This window comes from Triplophysa dalaica, chromosome 9, assembly GCF_015846415.1.
Source record: "Triplophysa dalaica isolate WHDGS20190420 chromosome 9, ASM1584641v1, whole genome shotgun sequence".
Taxonomy (NCBI): Eukaryota; Metazoa; Chordata; class Actinopteri; order Cypriniformes; family Nemacheilidae; genus Triplophysa; species Triplophysa dalaica.
In genome coordinates, this window is record NC_079550.1 from 16,666,216 (window position 1) to 16,685,451 (window position 19,236).

The 19,236-nt window shown below is 37.0% G+C and overlaps 3 protein-coding genes across 4 annotated transcripts; 2 read left to right on the forward strand and 1 right to left on the reverse strand.

Moving 5' to 3' along the window:
- Positions 1 to 1,001: 1,001 nt before the first annotated feature.
- On the reverse strand, positions 1,002 to 3,723 carry hmgb1b (high mobility group box 1b). Its single transcript, XM_056756726.1, has 5 exons — positions 3,565 to 3,723; positions 2,173 to 2,328; positions 1,920 to 2,065; positions 1,659 to 1,833; positions 1,002 to 1,531 (listed from the first exon to the last, which is right to left on the reverse strand). The coding sequence occupies exons 2-5, from the start codon at positions 2,317 to 2,319 to the stop codon at positions 1,424 to 1,426; spliced, it is 576 nt and encodes a 191-aa protein (XP_056612704.1). The 5' UTR covers positions 2,320 to 2,328; positions 3,565 to 3,723; the 3' UTR covers positions 1,002 to 1,423.
- Positions 3,724 to 4,720: 997 nt separating this feature from the next.
- On the forward strand, positions 4,721 to 7,000 carry LOC130429100 (testis-expressed protein 26-like). Of its 2 annotated transcripts, none has more exons than XM_056757463.1 (7): positions 4,721 to 5,012; positions 5,145 to 5,229; positions 5,326 to 5,491; positions 5,591 to 5,732; positions 5,854 to 6,027; positions 6,247 to 6,411; positions 6,534 to 7,000. In XM_056757463.1, exons 1-7 carry the CDS (start codon positions 4,985 to 4,987, stop codon positions 6,665 to 6,667), a joined length of 894 nt encoding a protein of 297 aa, XP_056613441.1. In that variant the 5' UTR covers positions 4,721 to 4,984; the 3' UTR covers positions 6,668 to 7,000. The 2 variants fall into 2 exon arrangements, with proteins under 2 accessions (XP_056613441.1, XP_056613442.1); XM_056757464.1 differs by having other exon boundaries at positions 5,854 to 6,021.
- A 714-nt stretch (positions 7,001 to 7,714) lies between these two features.
- On the forward strand, positions 7,715 to 18,697 carry wdr95 (WD40 repeat domain 95). Its single transcript, XM_056756035.1, has 29 exons — positions 7,715 to 7,782; positions 8,657 to 8,930; positions 11,213 to 11,266; positions 11,354 to 11,437; positions 11,642 to 11,707; positions 11,912 to 12,142; positions 12,229 to 12,314; positions 12,405 to 12,497; positions 12,670 to 12,715; positions 12,802 to 12,848; positions 13,125 to 13,242; positions 13,391 to 13,460; positions 13,650 to 13,881; positions 14,070 to 14,175; positions 14,639 to 14,790; positions 14,890 to 14,992; positions 15,550 to 15,656; positions 15,735 to 15,814; positions 15,963 to 16,017; positions 16,109 to 16,154; positions 16,393 to 16,452; positions 16,534 to 16,699; positions 17,168 to 17,269; positions 17,345 to 17,403; positions 17,482 to 17,620; positions 17,692 to 17,731; positions 17,828 to 17,916; positions 18,242 to 18,420; positions 18,564 to 18,697. Exons 1-29 carry the CDS (start codon positions 7,715 to 7,717, stop codon positions 18,636 to 18,638), a joined length of 3,027 nt encoding a protein of 1,008 aa, XP_056612013.1. The 3' UTR covers positions 18,639 to 18,697.
- The last annotated feature ends 539 nt before the right edge of the window (positions 18,698 to 19,236 follow it).

The following is a 19,236-nucleotide window of genomic DNA, read 5'->3' on the forward strand; positions in this document are numbered from 1 at the left end:
CATGACGCGCTGCATTGCGTCTTTCACATACGAACCCCCTGGTCTCCTGTACGCGCACTTCACGGAAGCGTCGCATCTTTAACTGCTAAACACATTGTTTCCCGCGACTGTACGCCTCGTCTTTGATAACTGAGCACATTTTGTCTGACTGTAGACGTACCGGCAGCGCACAGCTCCCTCCGCCACTAAATTACATTGTGGCCTATTTGTCACATCTTGTCATTAATATACAAACTGACTTCAACCTGGACCCCTAAATAAATAGACTGCTATTGTTATGCAAGTATGAGGGTCAGATTATTTAGGCCTGGTGTACAGATCATTTTAAGAGAGATGGTAAAATATTCATTGTCATGCATTTAAAATGTTTCAAAATGTGGAAAGCACTAATTGCATCACACCCTCTCCTGGATGCATTATTATTTGTAAAACAGGTGCTTTATGGAGTGTATGTTTACATGATTATAAGTATGACAGTTTACAGTTAATTTCATTAAATTAGGGTAATAAACAAGTGTCTAAGCACTGGAACTGTTATTTTGTAAAAAAAACTTTGAAGCACGTGTGATTGCTGGACTACCATTACTCAACATTACTCTACATTAATAACTACCTTACAGCAACACTCCATTCAATTAAGGTAAAATGCTTAAAAAATAATAATGATTAATAAATTACACCGGAATCAGGAATCATTAGGCAAAACTGGAACCGGAATCTGAACCAAAACTGATTTTACCATACCCAACCCTCCTCCCAATACTTTTAAATGTTTGTGTGTTGCCCACAGCATGATCCAGTTCTCCGTCAATCTGCCAACTAGTGAAGGTTTTTGTGTAAAGTAGCATTCTGCGATCATTACAAATATTAAACTATATCCTTCAATAATTTCTCAAAAGTGCTACAATGTTTAATCGCCACTTAAATGAGCCAAAATGACTTATCATTAATACAGTCACTTCAGATATTAACTATAGCTATGGTAGAAAAGAACAAGACAGTTTTCTAAAAAAAGAAATTTTTACTTCAGACACATTCTTGAATGTCAAACAAAGCTGCAGTCTTGTGATTAGAGTGGTATTCAAAGTACAGTTCAAGAACCCCATGACACCAAATACGGAAAATGTTTTTAAAAACGAATATGATAGTGCACTACAGATCTACATAAACAAGATAATTGTGCTATGCACCTTCAGAGGAACCGTTCAATTCATAACATATAACTCTTAAACTGTTCATGACAAGAACTACCACTAAAAAAGGAAAAACGTATAAGTCTGAAGACACATAGTGTTAACTTTACAAAAGGAGAATAACACTGTACATCTTAAAAACGTCGCATATACACAGCCTAACAATTCTCGTTTCTGCTGCATTACGTTTGAAGATGTGAACCGTATACAATTATGGCATGGACAAGAACCTAGTCATCATCCTCGTCTTCTTCCTCCTCATCTTCATCTTCATCCTCCTCGTCATCGTCTTTTTTGGACAAGCCTGCAATTCCCTTTGTGCGGTATAGGGCAATATCCTACAAAATAAACATCACTGACGTTAGAAAAATTGATTTAGCATCACTAAAGTCCATATGAGTAATTGGGATGTTAAGATAAAGACTACTAAGAGCACAGAATAAATTGAAACAATAATTAAGTTACCTTGTCATACTTCTCCTTAAGCTTGGCAGCCTTCTTCTCATAGGGCTGCTTTACTTCAGCCGATGAGCTGTTCCACATTTCTCCAAGCTTCTTAGCAATGTCTCCAATGGTCAAACCTGGGTTCTCCCCCTTAATTTTAGAGCGGTAATCGCCACAGAATACGAAGAATGCTGACCTTGTGAGGAAATAAAGTCCACATATTTAAATTAAACAGGGACACAACAATCGAAAAAATGGGGGGGGGGGTGTGGGTGAACATACGGTGGTCTTTTGGGTGCGTTAGGATCCTTAAATCGCCTCTTCTTCTCCCCCTTGGGTGGGATGTAGTTCTTCATCTCTCCCTCATAGCGAACTTTATCTAACTTTGCCATGTCCTCAAACTTACCCTTTTCTTTGGCAGACATTGTCTGTTTAGAAAGAGTTAATAACAAAAAATAATGCAGAGTGGAAAAATGCTTAAACAAAAAAAGTGTTTCAATTCAAATATATTCAAAATAATTGCACAGAACAGTACCCTCCATCGCTCTGAACACTTCTTGGAGAATTCAGAGAAGTTAACACTGGCTTCAGGATGCTTCTTTTTGTGCTCTTCGCGACATGTTTGCACAAAGTAGGCGTAAGAGGACATCTTTCCTCTGGGCTTCTTTGGATCTTTACCCATCTTCAACCTCTAAAACAAACCCACAAAATGTTAAAAGTCATAAATGTTATATTCAAAACCACCTGGAAAATGTTGTGGCAAAAGTTTTTTTTTTAACTAATTTTAGTAAGTGATTCTGTGTAATATTGAGTATGTCAATATTGTGTACTGTGAGCAGGAATTTGGCAATAAATATAACAAGATGCGAAATGCACGAAGCGCTGCGCCCACCTCGGGTTCACGGTGAAAGACAATGACATCCTCCATTTCAACAATAAATCCGCATATTTAATCATTTAATAAACATTCCCGTCATTTCACTCCCTTTATATATTAATCCATCTTATACGGACCTCAAAATTGTCCGCTGGCCGAAAACGGGCATATGTCATTATAAGGGCCCGTCTTATAATACCCAAACGGTGCAACAATAATATTTTCTCTTCCATTTTGAAAAAGCCGTCTTCATGAGAGAAAGTCTCCCTCAATTGTCTCCTCCCACATTCCTGGGTAATTTCGAGGACCTAAAATCAATGCCCTCCGTCCGTTTATTCGCCCCTGAGCCGCCGCTTTCTGATATAATCGCCTCCCCTATGGAAGAAGTGGGTCGGTATGGACACAGTGCTTGTGACTATAAGCGCTTTGCTATGGGAGTTTCGCTCCCGTTAGTCCTCCATTCAACTGGAGCCGCATGAGCGCAGCTAGCAGAGCCAACATGGCTTCCACTCTCTCTCCCTTTATGTCTGTCAGCCAGAGCCGCATACACCGGCGGAGGAAACAATTTAAATAAATATTTCTCACCGTTTTCGCTTGAAAAACAACAGCATTGCATGAAATGGAGCCTTTAGCTTTCATATAAGTTAAAGAAGAAAAGCAAACACGCCGCGCTGGATTTTTATTTCATTAGTTAAGTTGTATGACGCGTCCGTCTCCATCCCCCGCCAGTCACAGGCAAAACGCACCGAAAATCATCAACTGCTTTAGCTGGGATGGCTATCTGACAAATATTACAGCCTATCTCAATAAAGACTAGTTGAATGTCGCCTTTTATAAAATATAAGTCCCGTTTTACCTTCAGGAGATCTTTTCCCCGTGAGGACATTTAACTGTGTAACTAAGCGCGCGCACGGACACGCTGACTGACTGGAGAATAGAATCTGACAAAGATGGGTCGGGTTCTGCCTTATCAAATACGCAACTACCAATGGAATTTGTGTTGCAAAATAAGATGTTAATAGGTCGTGACAATATTTTGACAAAACTCACCACTGAGATTCTCCTCTATCTGCGGCTTCTGTGGATGTCTAGATACCGGGGCTCTGAAGTACAATAACAGCGATGCGCGCTCTTCCAAGTGCGTGCAGAAACCCTCCGCGTCGCTTACGAGAAACACAGCATTCAGACGCGAATCCTATTGGCTACCGCCAAGTCTTGAGTGCACGTGATTGGCTGCCGATGATCTATAGCCCGAATGAGAGCCGAGCTGTGGTTGGGTGATTTGTGGGGAAACGTCATATTTTTTCAACGGCGCGTGAATATGAAAAGCTGCCTATTGGTACAAGTGTGCGATATACGGTACGGTTTTACAGCGCAATGTACTTACCGTAGTACGTATACGCGCAGAATTGTAGATAAAAGTCAATCTTTCGTATCGGATTACAAATATTCACATCGAAACAATACTTTTAATGTCTCCCAATGCATAACTGTACATTTATAGCTGCTGAAAGAAGAAAGAAACACTCAATAATAATATCAATACAGCCTAATATTATTTGAGATGAATAAAAACAAAATACCTGTGGTATAGTAAAAGTTCATAACGCTATGTGATTAATTCGTTTAACTGTTTCAATATCGTGCAAAAAAGTTTTTTTAATTGATTAAATTTTTCAAGTGATAATAGCAATGGTCAATAAAAACGCATCAAAATAACAACACATTCAGGATGATTTAAACTTGAATGAAATTGCGAAACACTCCACTTTAACAAAAACAAAATAGTCTCCTGGTTCAAGTCTTCGTAACAAATGACCTAATCTTATCATTCTTGCATTTGTAAAAGCAACTAATAAAATGCACCACGTAATGTTTTCCACTGAGCGGCGCTACTACCTAACACATCAGATTATCTCCCATTATTCTTAAAACTTGCAAATTTCAACCATTTCCTTTCGTATTCCAATATTATAGCCAAATCACCGTCTTATAAAATCTGAATAATTATAATATCCACGTTACATTTGAATATATTTGAAATATAATGAAAATCAAAAATTCATACAATGGGGCATTTTTTACACAGTCGCCTAATGTATTGTGTTTTTATTGTTCTTAATTACTTGACTCTTTTGAATGTGTCCACGTGAGCCGCTGTTCCTGTGAAAAGACCCCCGCTGAGCGTCAATCGGCAATCGCGCTCCCGGTGTTGTGCGTTTCCTAACAACGCCAAACTCCAGAAAACACCTCTTGGGATTAACAAATCTACTACAGAGTCGAAAATATATATATGAAGTGAATTTATTTTGATCGTCATAATTCCGGACAAGACTTGTTGTTGACGATTGCTGACGTGAAACAACAGAGCTTCTGCAACGAGTCTGAGAAGCGCAGAAAGTGAGATGTGCGACAGCTGGACGCTGTGCTTCAATTTGGAGAAGAATACCAGATTCATATAATTTCATATATGGGCAAGACAACCATGGCAAATTATGGTTAGCATGGATTATATATATATTTTAAGGGTTTATTTTCAATGTTTTACTTTATGTGTGTACTTTATGTGCTTTACTTTAAAGTGATTATTTGGTTATTTACAGTAGCCTACATTTTCAACTATTTTTAAGATGTTCACAGAAGATTGGAAACCTATGAGACTTCACATAAAAGAGACTTTGTTTACAGACCCATCTTATCTACTCCAGAATTAAGGTGAGTGTTTATTGTATATTTTATTTTCTCTTGTATTATAGTATCAAATGTGCAACAAATGTAAGGACGCTTTATTGTTTGCATTTAAAATAAAAGACCAAAAACATCTGTCCGGATCTATAAGAATTCATATGCATTGGATGTTCCCGTGAGTACAACTCTGTATAGTGAAGACTTTTGTTGGAAGCCTGTTTCAAAGACGGCCTGCATAAGGTCTGCCACAGCATCTGGACAAGGAAGGAACAACCCACACCCAAGCCAGGTATGAATGCATGCTTCAATACTTAATGTTCAATTCACATCCGAATATCTAATCCTTGGACGTGTTATAAATCAAAATGTAACATTTTTTTTAACTCAGGCGTTTATGGTATGGGGCTATTCTCCAAAGCAAATGAAAAGCCTTTCCGATGGCAAACCTTTGACTGAGCGGGACATCCAAAAGGCTCTGAGTGAACAATACAGGTCTACATACAGAGTAGACTTTCTTGGATTACCCCAAGGTGAAAAGAGTTATTGCATAGACATTTGATTGATTGATTGATTGATTGATACATACAAAGATGCTTCTATTATTTAGCTTCATGTGGATGTATTGTATACTGTATTCTGTCTGATTTACAGGGATGATGAAGAACCAAATAACTCTTGCACCTTCAAAACAGAGTCATGCCGATAATTACTGTACCCAGACTGAAATGAGATACAACTACAAACCCATATTGAAAGCTGAGCTATTGGGGAAGAATTCTCGCTATGGATGTAACAAACTGCATGGTGTAGCAGCGAGGGGTATTGGTAAATTTAAATCGATATTTTATATATTTAACCATCTCTGTTGGTTCCATTAGACACAATGCAACATAGGAACAAAGGGTACTAGATACTCCATACAGATCTGTGTGAATGAAATACACATTCAGGACGTGTTTTTTAGTACAAGAGACATATTTGTTATTATTTATTACCATTTATATAAACAATTTGAAAGAATAACATGTTCCTTGTACGTTTTAGTCCCCACAATTGTTCACAGTGATATGAATAACCTGAGGTACAGTAAACAGCACACCACCTATAATAAGCATTTTGGAAGCCAACATGCTGATGTCTCATCAGTTTTCAGTTCCATTCAGCCACAGGTGTTTCAACAGTTTGCTGAGCATCTTGCATCTGAGGCAGGTGAGTAATATGTGTACTGCACCTAAAACGTATACTCATGGTTCATCTCTTCTAAATCCAGAACTCTAATGCACAACAGTATGCAATAGAACTATTAGTATATGTATCTTTTAACTCTGCAGAAAAGAAAGATGTGAAGACATTGTGGCGCACAGCTAGCCTCTCTGCTCATGAATTGAGGATGAAGAAATCTGGTGTTTTCTTGCGACCCCATCCCACTCTAGAGAGGATGTCAGCCTGGCCTGGACCTTTATAAGGATAACATTTTGAAAAGCTATATGAATTGAATATGGATTGTGTGGCTGTTTGAGGGTCAATTTAGTTGGCACTCACTATAAAATATCTCTGATCAAAACATGTTTTGATATAAGTCTAATAATGTTTTAACAATGAATAATAATTAGATAATAAATAGATAAAAAATACTTTTTTGTATCTGAGGCATATTCATACTACTTAATAACTATACTAAATAAAGCACTCAGTAAATGATAGGTTTTTAAATTATACAGTTTATTAAACCTTGTAATATGAACCCTTTAAAAAAGTTCTTATATTTTTTACCCCCATGTCATTGGAGACATGTATGAAGAGAGATTTTGATGAATGTTATTAACCAAACATTGGACGCCATTGACTTCCATTAAATGGACACAACGCCATTGAGACATTGCTCAAAATATTCTGTTTTGTTTCTATTTTTTGGTGAACTATCTCTTTTACTCTGTTAAACTGCACTTTGTAAATGATGCCGCATTCAAGACACCTCGGAAGTGGGATTTTTACCACCACAAACTTGGAAGTACCGTCTGGATTTAGTAACATTAACATTATTTAGTAACATTTAAACATTAATGTTTCTGAATTGATTTAGTAGAATAACATCATTACAAGTGCACCGTTCCATTAATTATTTCCAGGTTGAAGTGGGAACTATCGAATTTCGGAGAGCACATGAAGGCAGCATTAGTGGTTACACAAACATAAGACATTTTGAAAGATATAGTTATTTGTGGTAACAAGTGTGTAATTCTACTTTTTAAGCAAGTCTTGTTTCTTGAAGCAATGCAACTTTTTCTTAAAAATAGATTTGTAAACTTTTTTAACGTTCAAACAACAATTTTAATTGTCTGTGCTCCTCAGCACACAGAGGAACCATCACGCTGTGCATTGTGTAACAGGTAACCTAAGACTCAGGTGTGCTGTGTCTCTAAGCTCTCGGTAGACTTGCTTGCAGCCCTAGCTATGGAACAAAACAAACCAGCCGCCGTCAAGTCTAGAAGAGGGGAGAATCTATCCAGACATGCCACTGGGTAGAAAAAAACGGCCTTCGTCTGCTGGAGCCAAACTTGAGACCCAGAACATGCTCAGGTATTCTGCTAAATGCTTTTTGTCGAGCTGTATCTTAATAAGGATTCATTTCCCACATATCTAGGCAAGGCAACGCTCATTTGGTCAGCCCTACTGTGGAACAGCTCTGGATACAGAGACTTATACAAGGACTAATTTGTTGTGTGTGACTTTTATCTCAGCATGAGCAATAGATTTGGCAACTCATTTGTATTCAGGCATGTATTCCAAGACCCGACCTTGACTATCTCTTCTGTTCTTCGGTGTTTTCTGTTGCTATAGGGAATAAGGAGACAGTGAATCCTGCTGCTGTGCAGAAGTACTGTACCTGTTTGTGTCCTTGAGGATTAATTAATTTATCTTTTAACAGACAAATATTGCTCGACTGTAATATGATTTTAGTTGACCCACGCTCGGCTTTCGCTAATTGTCATTTGGAGAGTGTAAATATCTTCTGACAATGTTGTCATTGTTAATTGTCATGATTAAATGTTTATTTTACCCTTATACTTTATGAAATGTATACATAGAAATGCCTTATAATATTGTGTAAACCAAACTGACGTCTAATATTGATTTAAACTGTGATTTATGGCCAACATGTAGTGTTGTTCTCTTAAAATAGATATTCGTTTATTGATAATTAAATTGATTTAAAGCTGATTTGGTTTAATTAAGGTATTTAATATTTTAGGTTGCATGTACTTTACTCACAATTTACTTAAGTTTTCAAATGACATTTTAAAGGCTAAGAATTTGTTCTTTGTTTAAATCAAACAATTAAATGAAGAGCCTAGATATCTTTATTTGTTGTTTATATAAAAAATTCAAATGAAAATATGACTAGTAATAATTATGTTCATACACATAATCAAGTCGGTACATTCTTGTGTAGTATTTTGACAGAACCTGTGCATGGTGCATCCATACTGAACCAAAAGACTGGCATGGGGTATAGACAGCTGTCTGCCAGGATGCCCCCTACTGGTGGCATGATTCTCAGTAATATAGGTCCTACTGAGAAGAGCCAACAATGTCCTGACTGGCAAGAAAAAGAGCTGTTGAGACAAGAACCCAGACGACACTCTATTGCCATGGGAGACACATCTAAACTCAGCATACGGCAACACCGCAGAGGAGATCTCGCCAACAAACTCTATGAGTTGAAGGTAAAAGTAAAAAGAAGGTGTCACAGCATCTGCCACTTGGCTGTATTTCCAAGAAGTTGTGTACCATGTTGAATGGCAGCTTGCCCTGGCATCTTCTTTCTATAGCCAAATTATGCAAATTAAATGTAATAATGACAGATAAGAGAGTTTGCCAGCTGGATTGAGGCACTTCCCAAACCCAAAAGCCATATCGCATATGAATTATTTTATAGAGAAAGATAAAATGGCATGGTTTGGATTTTGCAGCATTCTGAAAGTGTGTTAACACGACAAAACTTCTATTACAGACACCTTCTGTAGCAAAGGTGATTGTAGGCAATAATCGTCGCAAAATGGCCTAATACTCTGACTAGCTATTTATTTTCTAAAAGTTTTATTTATTAAAGTGTTTATATACAGAATGAAGTTGCCCTTTAGAAAATAAATGAATGAAAGCCTTTCTGAATAACTTGTTTGCAATTCGTAACGTTAAAGATTACAGACGTTACAGAAGTTATCAACATAGTGACGTAAATTAGTCAGCAGACGGCTCAAAACAATAATCACAAATGGAAACGGGCAAAGAAATTACAACGGCTTAATTCAATTTCGTAGACAAAACAACCACAGATTTCGAAGATTAATTCATTCGGACATTCAAGCATTCGGACTAACCGTTTCTTACGCTACCTTTAGAATTAGTTCCAGGGGCAGGGTTTACAGATAATGACCAATCAGATAACATCCTAACTAGTGTATGAACCAATCAGAAGTAAGAAAGTTCCTGCCAAACAGTAACATAACAGATGGACGGCCCTATAATAAACACAAGTGTATTTGGAGTTGTTTCACAAAATATCAACCACAGGCGAGGAGTGAAAGTATGTTTATATAAAAATATATTGTATCTACTCCTTACATGGCATTAAAGGGATACTTCACCCAAAAATGAAAATTATGTCATCATTTACATACCTTTGAGTTTTTCCAAAACTGTATAAATGTCTTTCTTCTGATAAACAGAAAGATATTTGATAGAATGCTTATAACCACACAGATTTTTTTTCACTAAAGAAGACATTTTGAAGAATGTAGAACAGAAAACAGTTCTTGGGCACTTTTGACTTCATGAGCATTCTTCCAAATATCTTTCTCCTTGTTCATCAGAACAAATACACTTAAAAAGATTTGGAACAACTTGTAGGTGAGTAAATGAAGATAGAATTTTCAGTTTTGGGTAAAGTATCCCTATAATATGATGTAGTTTAAAACAGAGCGCGTCCAATGATTTCACTGCAGTGTGAACTCAAACGGGGGCGTCGCCGTCAACAAACATCCAAGAGGTCCAAATTGATCCTTTGAAATATAAATGAAGACAAAACAAGCACCAAAAAACGTAAACAATTAAGATACTTAATTTAGTTATTGTTTAGTTATTTTATAACACTATATTTATGTATTCCAAACTCTACAAAATTTTTATTGGTCATGTCAATGTCAATGTCGAAAATGTTTGGAAACCAGACTGGCTGTTTGCCATGAATGACATTTTGAATCAAGTAGAGTATCTGTTAATTCATCAGGTTTTTGACCTTTGGATGTGAAACCAGTGCAGTGTAATCTGTCATGTCCACTGATTGGACAAACTGACACCATAGACTTGCATTATTTATTTCAGCATTGTACTCTAGCGTGTACCAAAGTGCAAATCAATGACTTTATCAAGCCCAAATTTGTGTCGTGCTATAAGCAATTTGCCACCTGACTGCAAATCAAAATGTGCATGAAAGTTACAATCTATATTTATTATGGATATTTAAGCATCTCTCTTTCTCAAGTAAGCAATCAATGTCAGGTATAACACTGGCTCATTAATGAACTGAGATTGCAACATGACCTTTTTTCTCTATTATTTCTGCTCTCACACAGCTCCAATCAACATTAAATCCAAAATAAGCAGTGATTTTTTTGATAGCTCTGTTTTATTGCCGCAGTAATCAGTATGCAATTCTGATGATATGAAGCAGAGTAATTTTATTAAAATATAGAAATATATTTTAATTTAAAATGGTGATACAGTTGAGAGATTTGCCTGTCTTGTATGTTTATGTACTGCTATCTCTCTTTATTCAAAGCCCCTAAGTTAGGACTTGGTTTAGTGTGTCTATGTAAAATTAATTTTTCTTTGTCTTTTAATATATGCTTTTTAAAAGTGTCATTCAATTTTGAAGTTTTTGTATTGTTTCAATTATTTTTTCCATAAACTTTTAGCATTGAATTCTTATCTTTAATATTTAAAACAGGTGGAGCATGTGGTGTCTTATGACAATCTTAAACATCTTAAACTGGCCTTTGATGTAAGTATATGAATATTATTTAAAAATACTTTACTATTAATATTATTAAATAGACAGTGGGCTTCATTATTCTACTTTGTTTTGCAGGAGTTTGCAAAGGCTGGCATCAAGAAACTCGATTACCCACAATTCCGATCTGTGGTTAAAAAATGCTCGGGTTTGCATGCTGTTGTGAGAATTATTGCCTTTTCAAGAGCGTATGATAAGCAATTATAAGATTGAGATGGCTTTGTAGTGTGCAAATATAATGTATTGAAATTGCACATTTTGTATTCTGTTCCTTGTCAATGGATTATTAAATGCCTGAGACTTAAACTGTTTATTCATAAATGTTCTCTCTCCCAATCCTCTCACGATTACTCTCATCTAACACAGAAAAATGCTCAAATTCAGCAACTTTTCATGAAGATCGATTACACCGGCGACGGCATGATTGAGTGGGTATGAATAATTCAAAAATTCCCCTTTAAATCACAAACTTCTTATCTTGAAGTACACGAACAGACAATTTGTTATATGCAAAGTTGCATCAAAGATTTTAAGTCGACTTTTGCTCTCAAAGACTTTTAAACAACAAATTTTTGACCTAATAGTCATGTCACTTAAATGATTTAGGCCTGCATGTTTTTCTTTTTTTTCATTCAGCATGAGTTTTGCACTTACATGCACCTGGAGTACAAAGAGAAAGAGGAGACAGTGCGTCGCAGCACGATGGCGACTTTCACTTTGCCGGCTAAAATAATGCACCTGAGCCGTGGGGAACCTGTTCTGGAAATTCAAGCCGCTCATGACGGCACCATTGTTACTGTCAGAGAAGATGGAGTTGTCAACTACTGGAGCCCTAAGCTCCAGCTGAAGAACAACAAAAATGTGTTTGTGGGTAACCTGGTTTTCAGACATTCCTTTTTCATTATTATATAAATGAGATCCTGCTTTTTATGCATCATTATATTTCTATCCAGCCGGAGAGACACATAAGTCAAACGCAGAAACGGGCTACAGATTTTGTATTTATGACAGAGTATGACAAACTAATTATTGGAACTGGGTAAATAGCTTTAAAATCAAAATTTGTATTTTTAATTGACAGTTTTGGACTGTAAAGTGTTCTTATGCATCAATATCCTTTACTTTACAGAGCCAGAGAGATCCAGATTTATGAGTTCTCCTCTTTGGAGCCTTGCTGCCAGATAAGTGCACTAGAAACTGTGCCTTTAAACTTGGATTACTGGTGAGTTTACACAATTATAGAAACAGTGAAAAGAACATCAAACAACATATTGCGTTCATCCATTTTTTACTTGTTTGCATTGAATTATTTAAAACCAAGAACCCGAGCTGCCTTGATGACAATTCTATGTTTGCTTCCCTTTTGATTAAAAAATAAACTTGTTCTCTGACAGCTGCACAGGTCCAGATAAATGTCTCATTTTATATGGGGACACTCAGGTTAGTGTATTCCCAATGTTAAAGGGATTCAGTCCAACACGTATGAACTTTATTAAACACAATTTATTTGAATTCTCTCAATCTAGGGCTGTGTGAACATCCTCATAATGAAGTCGGTCTCAGAGACACTCAGGTAAACAGGGCTTTTAATAATCCTCCTTTTCCATGTCTAGATTTTTGTAAAAACTAAACTACAAGAGCAAGTCATCCGTGCTCGTCCCTCATTTTCATAAATTCATGAATAAATTAATTGGTCAACTTTGACACGGTCCGCCGGAGAGGCATGCACATGGAAATGCAATAGATAACTGACACGTAAAATTTGAATCCCAAATGGACCCGATGGACATTTTGGAACAAATCAAGGCAATCTCTGTTGTCAATTCTTTATAATGCATTTATTTTCTAGGTTGTGGAAAAAGTCTCCGCAGGTGGATAACATGCCAAACATCAGCCTTGATCACGCAGCCCAGTTTCCAAATATAACATATTTGAGATGGAAAGTCCACCAAGACTGGGTGTCAAAGGTTGTAATTTTCTCTTCATTGTTATTATTTGTAATGCAGTTTTAAATGCATTTGTTAATGCACAAAATCCCATTTTTGAACATTCTAAACTGAGATTGATTTAAGTTATATGGCGCTGAACTAAAAAGGCATTTTTTTAACGCTTCAGGTCAAATACTTTCACAGCATACCTGCCATCATATCTGCATCCAACCACAAAGACTCTGCCCTTGTTATCGGTAACATTCAAACGTTTTTTTTAAATAAAACGTGAGATGACTTTCTGCTGCTTTTAATAAAAAATGTTATGTCCAGATCACAATAATGAGAACGATGAAAGTAACAAACAACATAATTAAAAAATATTGACGTATCTAATATAATACTTGTGTTTATGACATTTTAATCCTTACAACTTTTTTCTTGAGGGTGCCTCCTTCCATCAGCCGACATCCGCCAACAGATAAACGAAGTGTGTGGAGACGGAAAACCTAAAAAGATCCAAATACCCAGCAGTCCACAGCTGAGGCCGGCCGGTGACCAAAAAGTCTTTGCTGTTGGTAAAGGAGTCATGAGCTTTGACTTCAGTAAGAGTGAAAACCTTTTGGTCACCGGTGGGATGGACAAGCTGTTGCGTATGTGGAATCCGTACATGCCAGAGTATGTATTGAATACATCTTATATCTTCCTTATGAAGTGGTTTCTCTTTCTTTTACATTGCTCTTAGTCTGTACAATCACTTGATGTACTTTGATAGCGGTCCATGTCAGACAAATATAAAATGCACACAGATGGTAAAACTGAATTTCTGTGCTAAACTTGTTATTTTTATGCTCTGAAAATGGCAGAAGACCAACTGGGACTTTGAAAGGTCATTTAGCACCCATTTTCTATGTCTGTATTGCCTCAGAAGACGGCCACATTTTCTCAGTCTCCAGAGACAACACTGCAAAGGTGATGATTTCTAGTCTACTACTAATTAGGCTATAAACCTATAAAAAAGTACATTTGAGTCCATTGTTTTACACCAAAGGAAAATTGTATTTGCGCATAGGTTGCTTGGAAATTTGATGGAGCTCTCCATTGTGTTTCAGTATACAATTGCCTGGTGGAAATAAAATAAAAACAAAAGAGACAATTAGTTAAATAAGCAGACACTGTATAAATATGAAACATTTACATTACATTTAGTTACATTTACATTTAGTCATTTAGCAGACGCTTTTATCCAAAGCGACTTACAAGTGGGGTAGATAATGGAAGCAATTAGGACAGCATAAGTACAACAAAAGCATAAATGCAATCAAAAAGAAGACTAGTCTCATATAGCCTAACACACTATACGGAACCATTCATTCATACATTTTTTTTTATAAGAGTAGAGAAGAAACATGACAACTGTATTTATTATGTCTAGATATGGAATATTCAGGATCACACATGCCTGTTCACCGCACATCCACAAGAAAGTCATATAGAAGGAGAACTGTCAGCATGCCTCTACTCTTCAGATGTGAAGGGGCTTTACATCTCCGCAGATTCCCTTGCTTTGCTCTCCTTGGAGACAAAGTACGTCTTTACACTATATATATATATACAGTATATACATACATAAATCATGTCCAGCATGTATATTATATATCATATATAATATCCCTTCTGTTATAGACCACAACATAAGGGCCGTCAAATTGTGTCTCATTGCGAGCCAGTGTTGTGCTGTGGATACAGTGAAGAATTCAGGCAGGTGGTGAGCTGCTCAGAGGGATCGGTGAGTAAGTTTATAGGTGCAGTGTATGAAATTTAGCAGATTGCCAACGGCTCACTCCACCCATCACTGTTCCCTTTCGATGCATCATGGTGGCTGACACAGAACTAAGAGGTCGTCACGTTTTCACTTCTTTGCAGAATGAGATAACATATTTAGGTGAAACACGCTCTGTAGAGCAGTTTATCTGTTTAGGGCTACTGTAGAAACAACATGTTGAATTCCATTTAAGGGGACCCGTGGTAGATGTAGATAGAAATATATCAGTAATAAATACATAAAGCTTCAATGTGTTAGCTCTTTTCTACACATCTGAAGATAAAGTTATGTATATATTATATTGTATTTCTGTCAATTGAACTTCCAAAAAATGACCCATTGGACCTTTAAAGAGAACGTCCAACACATTTAGGACATAGATGTAGTGTTCCTCATTTCCATTCTCATGTAAAAATCATTTAAAATTATGACAATTTGCTCTGTTCTTCAATGAACTCCCTCTTTTCTCAATAAATGTACTTTTGTTTGTAAAGTAACATGTGGATTTATTAAAAAATCAGGTTGTCAAAGTCTGGGACGTTGACACTGGTGCTCAAGTGTTTGAATATGGGTGTGCGCATGGACAGGCTGCTATTACCTGTATGGCATTTGACAGTAATGGAAGGAGGTAAGAGATTTAAATAATCGTGCAAAATAAAGAAGTAAATCTATTGAAATAGATAAATGATATAATTATTTTCTCTAGGCTGGTGACTGGTGGAAGAGACGGCTCCCTCAAAATGTGGAACTTTAACAACGGCGAATGCCTAAAGATTCTTAGGGCAGGTCAATAATTCCCTTGTTGTTTACAATGTGTATTTCATCTATTTGTTTGCTTCTGAATATGACACATTCAGAGAACTAATCATATTATTCTACACACACTGTAAATCTGTTGAGAACTAAGCCTGGTTTGTGTTTTTTTTTATCACAGATGGAAGATGTGCAGAGATTTGTGACTGCTCTTATCTCAAACTGCACAGGAGCGCGTAAGTCTCCGTTCACAGCGAATGGCATGCATAATCTCTGAGGATATTTCCTCTTTATATTTGTCTGAGTCTCTTTCAATTGCTTTGACAGGTTTGTGATTTCTGTCGGTTGGGGCCGCAGGATTGACATTTACTCGGTGAGTTAGAAAGGGGAAAAGGGATCAAGCCAGCCTCACGTCGCATCCTTATTTTTATATGAACATAATTCCCCCACGCCTCTCATAAAACGGTTAACTGTGGTGACCTGTATTCCCCTCAGTGCTCTTGTCTCTATAGTAGTTCACTCTATTTTCATATTTAATTTACTTCTGCCTTCCTCCCTTGTGTACTAAAGTGAAAATGTGTTTTTAAATGCAATGTCTGTACTTATGACAGGACTCCATTGAAGAAACTCGGTACAATCAGAAACCCAAACCTTCCTGGCAGGATGATGTGGTATTAGCATGCTTTTAAACACATATTTGTCTATAAACTTGCACTTTGTATCATCGTAAACAGTTGTGTTGACTCACACAGAGGATTGGACACAAAGAAGACATCTTATGCATCGCACACTGTGCGCCTCATCTCTTGGCCACTGGCAGCTACGATAGCGAGATCATCGTGTGGAATGTGGTGTCGGGTCGTATACAGTGTCGCTTTCACACCCCTCAGACTCCTGACGCTAGTAGCAGCACTTATGGTATGGCAATAATCCCATTAATTATACTTATGATGAACTTTTAGGTTACTTCCTGTTTACCATGTTTGTAGCATCTCGTAGTGTTGTGAGTTAATTCTTTTTCCCAGGTGTTTCTTGCTATCCCAGTGTATTTAAGCCCTACTGTTTTCTTTGTTTGTTTGCTGTCTGTCTTTGTTTTTACGTTCCTCTTCTGTTCTTGGATTGTTTTTGTCTTTGTTTATTTCGTTATAACTGCACTTGGATCTACTCTCTGCCTTGTTCCTCAGCATTACAATTAGAGACCTGTATGAATGTATGCCTTTTGCAGAAGAAATCAAATGTTAGAAGATATTTTAAGGAATGTATGCACATTTCACAAAATATCTTCTTTTGTTCACCATAGAAGAAAGTGTCATTCCATTTTTGACACATTTTGAGCCACATGAGGATGAATAAATAATTGTCTGTTGTACTGTCTATTGCATATAGTCCTTAAGAACACAAGTGTCCTGAGTCTCATCTTCTTAAAGACCCGGGCATTCGTCACTGAACTGTCCTCCTCTGCTTGGCTCATATCTTCAGGATGTCAAGGTAAGGCACATTTATGGTGCACAAAAAGACATTCACTACGCAGAACATCCAACCTAAACATATTTCATCTCAAAGGTTATCTTAACTTCTGGAGCGTTCTGAACGGGGGAAAGTTCATTACATCTTTTCAGGATGTGAGTATAACTCATAATTCAGTTCAGTGTTGATTTAAACAGCCAAAAGTCCTAATGACACATTGTCTGGTGCTTAAGTCTCATTCAAAGCAGCAGAATGTCAAACTGGCTTTAACGCAAGACGACAGCTTGCTTTTCACAGCTGATCGTGTCGGTTTCATCTCTGTGTACGATGTCAAGGAATATGCCCTGCACCCTGAGCAAAAGCCTCCTGAAAGTAGGAAGACTTTTATTAGTTTGTTCTTTAAATGATTTTATTGAACTTTGACGAGGTATTATTCATCTCAGAGGTGAAATTTTGGCGAGCACACATCAGCAGAATCACTGGGTATGTACTTTAAACTTCTTCTAAAGCATGTTCTAAACTTTGTTTTACATGACTTTGTTATTTTTCGAGAATGTTGAATTATGACATCTTTTCAAGACTAAAGATAATTGAGGATGACCAATTTCTGCTCACCTCATCTGTGGACTGCTCGGTACGGCTGTGGAACGTCAACGGGCATTTCATAGGTACACCTGATGTTTCTTTGACATCTTTGGTAGCTTTGAGAAACAAGAAGCTTTCCTGTAGCTCAGTGGTAAGAGCATTGCGTTAACAACGCAAGATTGTGGGTTCGATCCCAGGGGGTTGCAAATACCTATTAAAACTGTTTAGAAGAAAAGCAATGTAAGTTGCTTTGGATAAAAATGTCTAAATGTAACAAAACTTGGACAAAACAAACATTTTATAAACCAAATAAATGAGGACTCATATTTTAGTGTATCAACTAAGATCTGGGCAAACATTAACTGTGCAAAAACGGTTTGTTGGAAAGTGACGGTCTAAACTTCACAGGTACATTTGGTCAAGCGGAAAGTTGGAGCATCCACAATCCATCTTCCTGGAAGCACCCAGATGTTCCCTATGAGGTTCTTGTAGATCCGTTAAGCATGCCCTCACATCCCATACTGGAGAAGGAGATCAATATGGCAAATTTTCTTCACATTGAAATGAATGAAAGTGTAAACAAGGAGGTAATATGTTTAAATGATGTACTGATATTCAGATGATCATATAGGGTTTGGTTTTCAATGGATTGCTTATATTTTCCCCAAACCTAAACAGTTGGTTGTAGCCATCATTGCTGGGATCTGATTAAAATGTGTTCTGATTATAGATGGACAACAAGAGTGATTCTCCATCAATCCTCATGACAAAGACTGAACGTGCATCAACTCCTCATCTGTTCTAAGTCAGTCAGTATCTTGAACCAAAAATGGAGAAACAAGAAACAGCAGCACAAGTGTTCTGATTTAGCAGTACTACATTTACTAACCTATTGGATTGCATGTGGCAGTGTTAAGATGATTCTTCAGTCATGTACCTCACTGTTTGTTTCAATCGGCGTTCCTCTTTTTTCTTCAGCCATGTTGGAATCTAACAACCAATTATTTATTTATGTTCTGGTTGTCAAGACAAAAAAAAGTGGGAGAAAGTTTAAGAATTGTTTGACTTTATTGCAACTCAAGTTTTAAGCAGGACGGAAGGAACAAACATCAGGCACTGTACAATTCTCAATGCGCTTTATCAACTCATTTCTCAAAAACTGCCAGTGAGTTTCTAGCTGCACAGATGTCACTGTCAGGATGTGTTATAAATAAATCGTAAATTTTACATGACGTTCTCTATTGGCTGCACAGCGAAACAGTCAAGCTTACAGAATACATCCGCCTGTGAAATTGCAAGCTTGGACTTTGAGCTCCATAGTTTCAGTCTGGGTAAATTCAATACTAACCTTTCTTCACTCAATGTTTGTGGCAGTTTAAACTGATGACGGTTTAATTCACTAT

Bases quoted from the DNA above. Each gene is read 5' to 3' on its own strand.
- hmgb1b (XM_056756726.1), bottom strand. From the start codon at position 2,319: ATGGGTAAAGATCCAAAGAAGCCCAGAGGAAAGATGTCCTCTTACGCC. The intron at 2,066-2,172 runs GTACTGTTCTGT...CTTTCTAAACAG, and splicing joins AGTGTTCAGAGCGATGGAGG to ACAATGTCTGCCAAAGAAAA. The intron at 1,834-1,919 runs GTATGTTCACCC...TTTCCTCACAAG, and splicing joins AACGCACCCAAAAGACCACC to GTCAGCATTCTTCGTATTCT.
- LOC130429100 (XM_056757463.1), top strand. From the start codon at position 4,985: ATGGGCAAGACAACCATGGCAAATTATG. The intron at 6,028-6,246 runs GTAAATTTAAAT...TGTACGTTTTAG, and splicing joins TGTAGCAGCGAGGGGTATTG to TCCCCACAATTGTTCACAGT. The intron at 6,412-6,533 runs GTGAGTAATATG...TTAACTCTGCAG, and splicing joins GCATCTTGCATCTGAGGCAG to AAAAGAAAGATGTGAAGACA.
- wdr95 (XM_056756035.1), top strand. From the start codon at position 7,715: ATGCCACTGGGTAGAAAAAAACGGCCTTCGTCTGCTGGAGCCAAACTT. The intron at 14,993-15,549 runs GTGAGTAAGTTT...TTAAAAAATCAG, and splicing joins TGAGCTGCTCAGAGGGATCG to GTTGTCAAAGTCTGGGACGT. The intron at 18,421-18,563 runs GTAATATGTTTA...TTCTGATTATAG, and splicing joins ATGAAAGTGTAAACAAGGAG to ATGGACAACAAGAGTGATTC.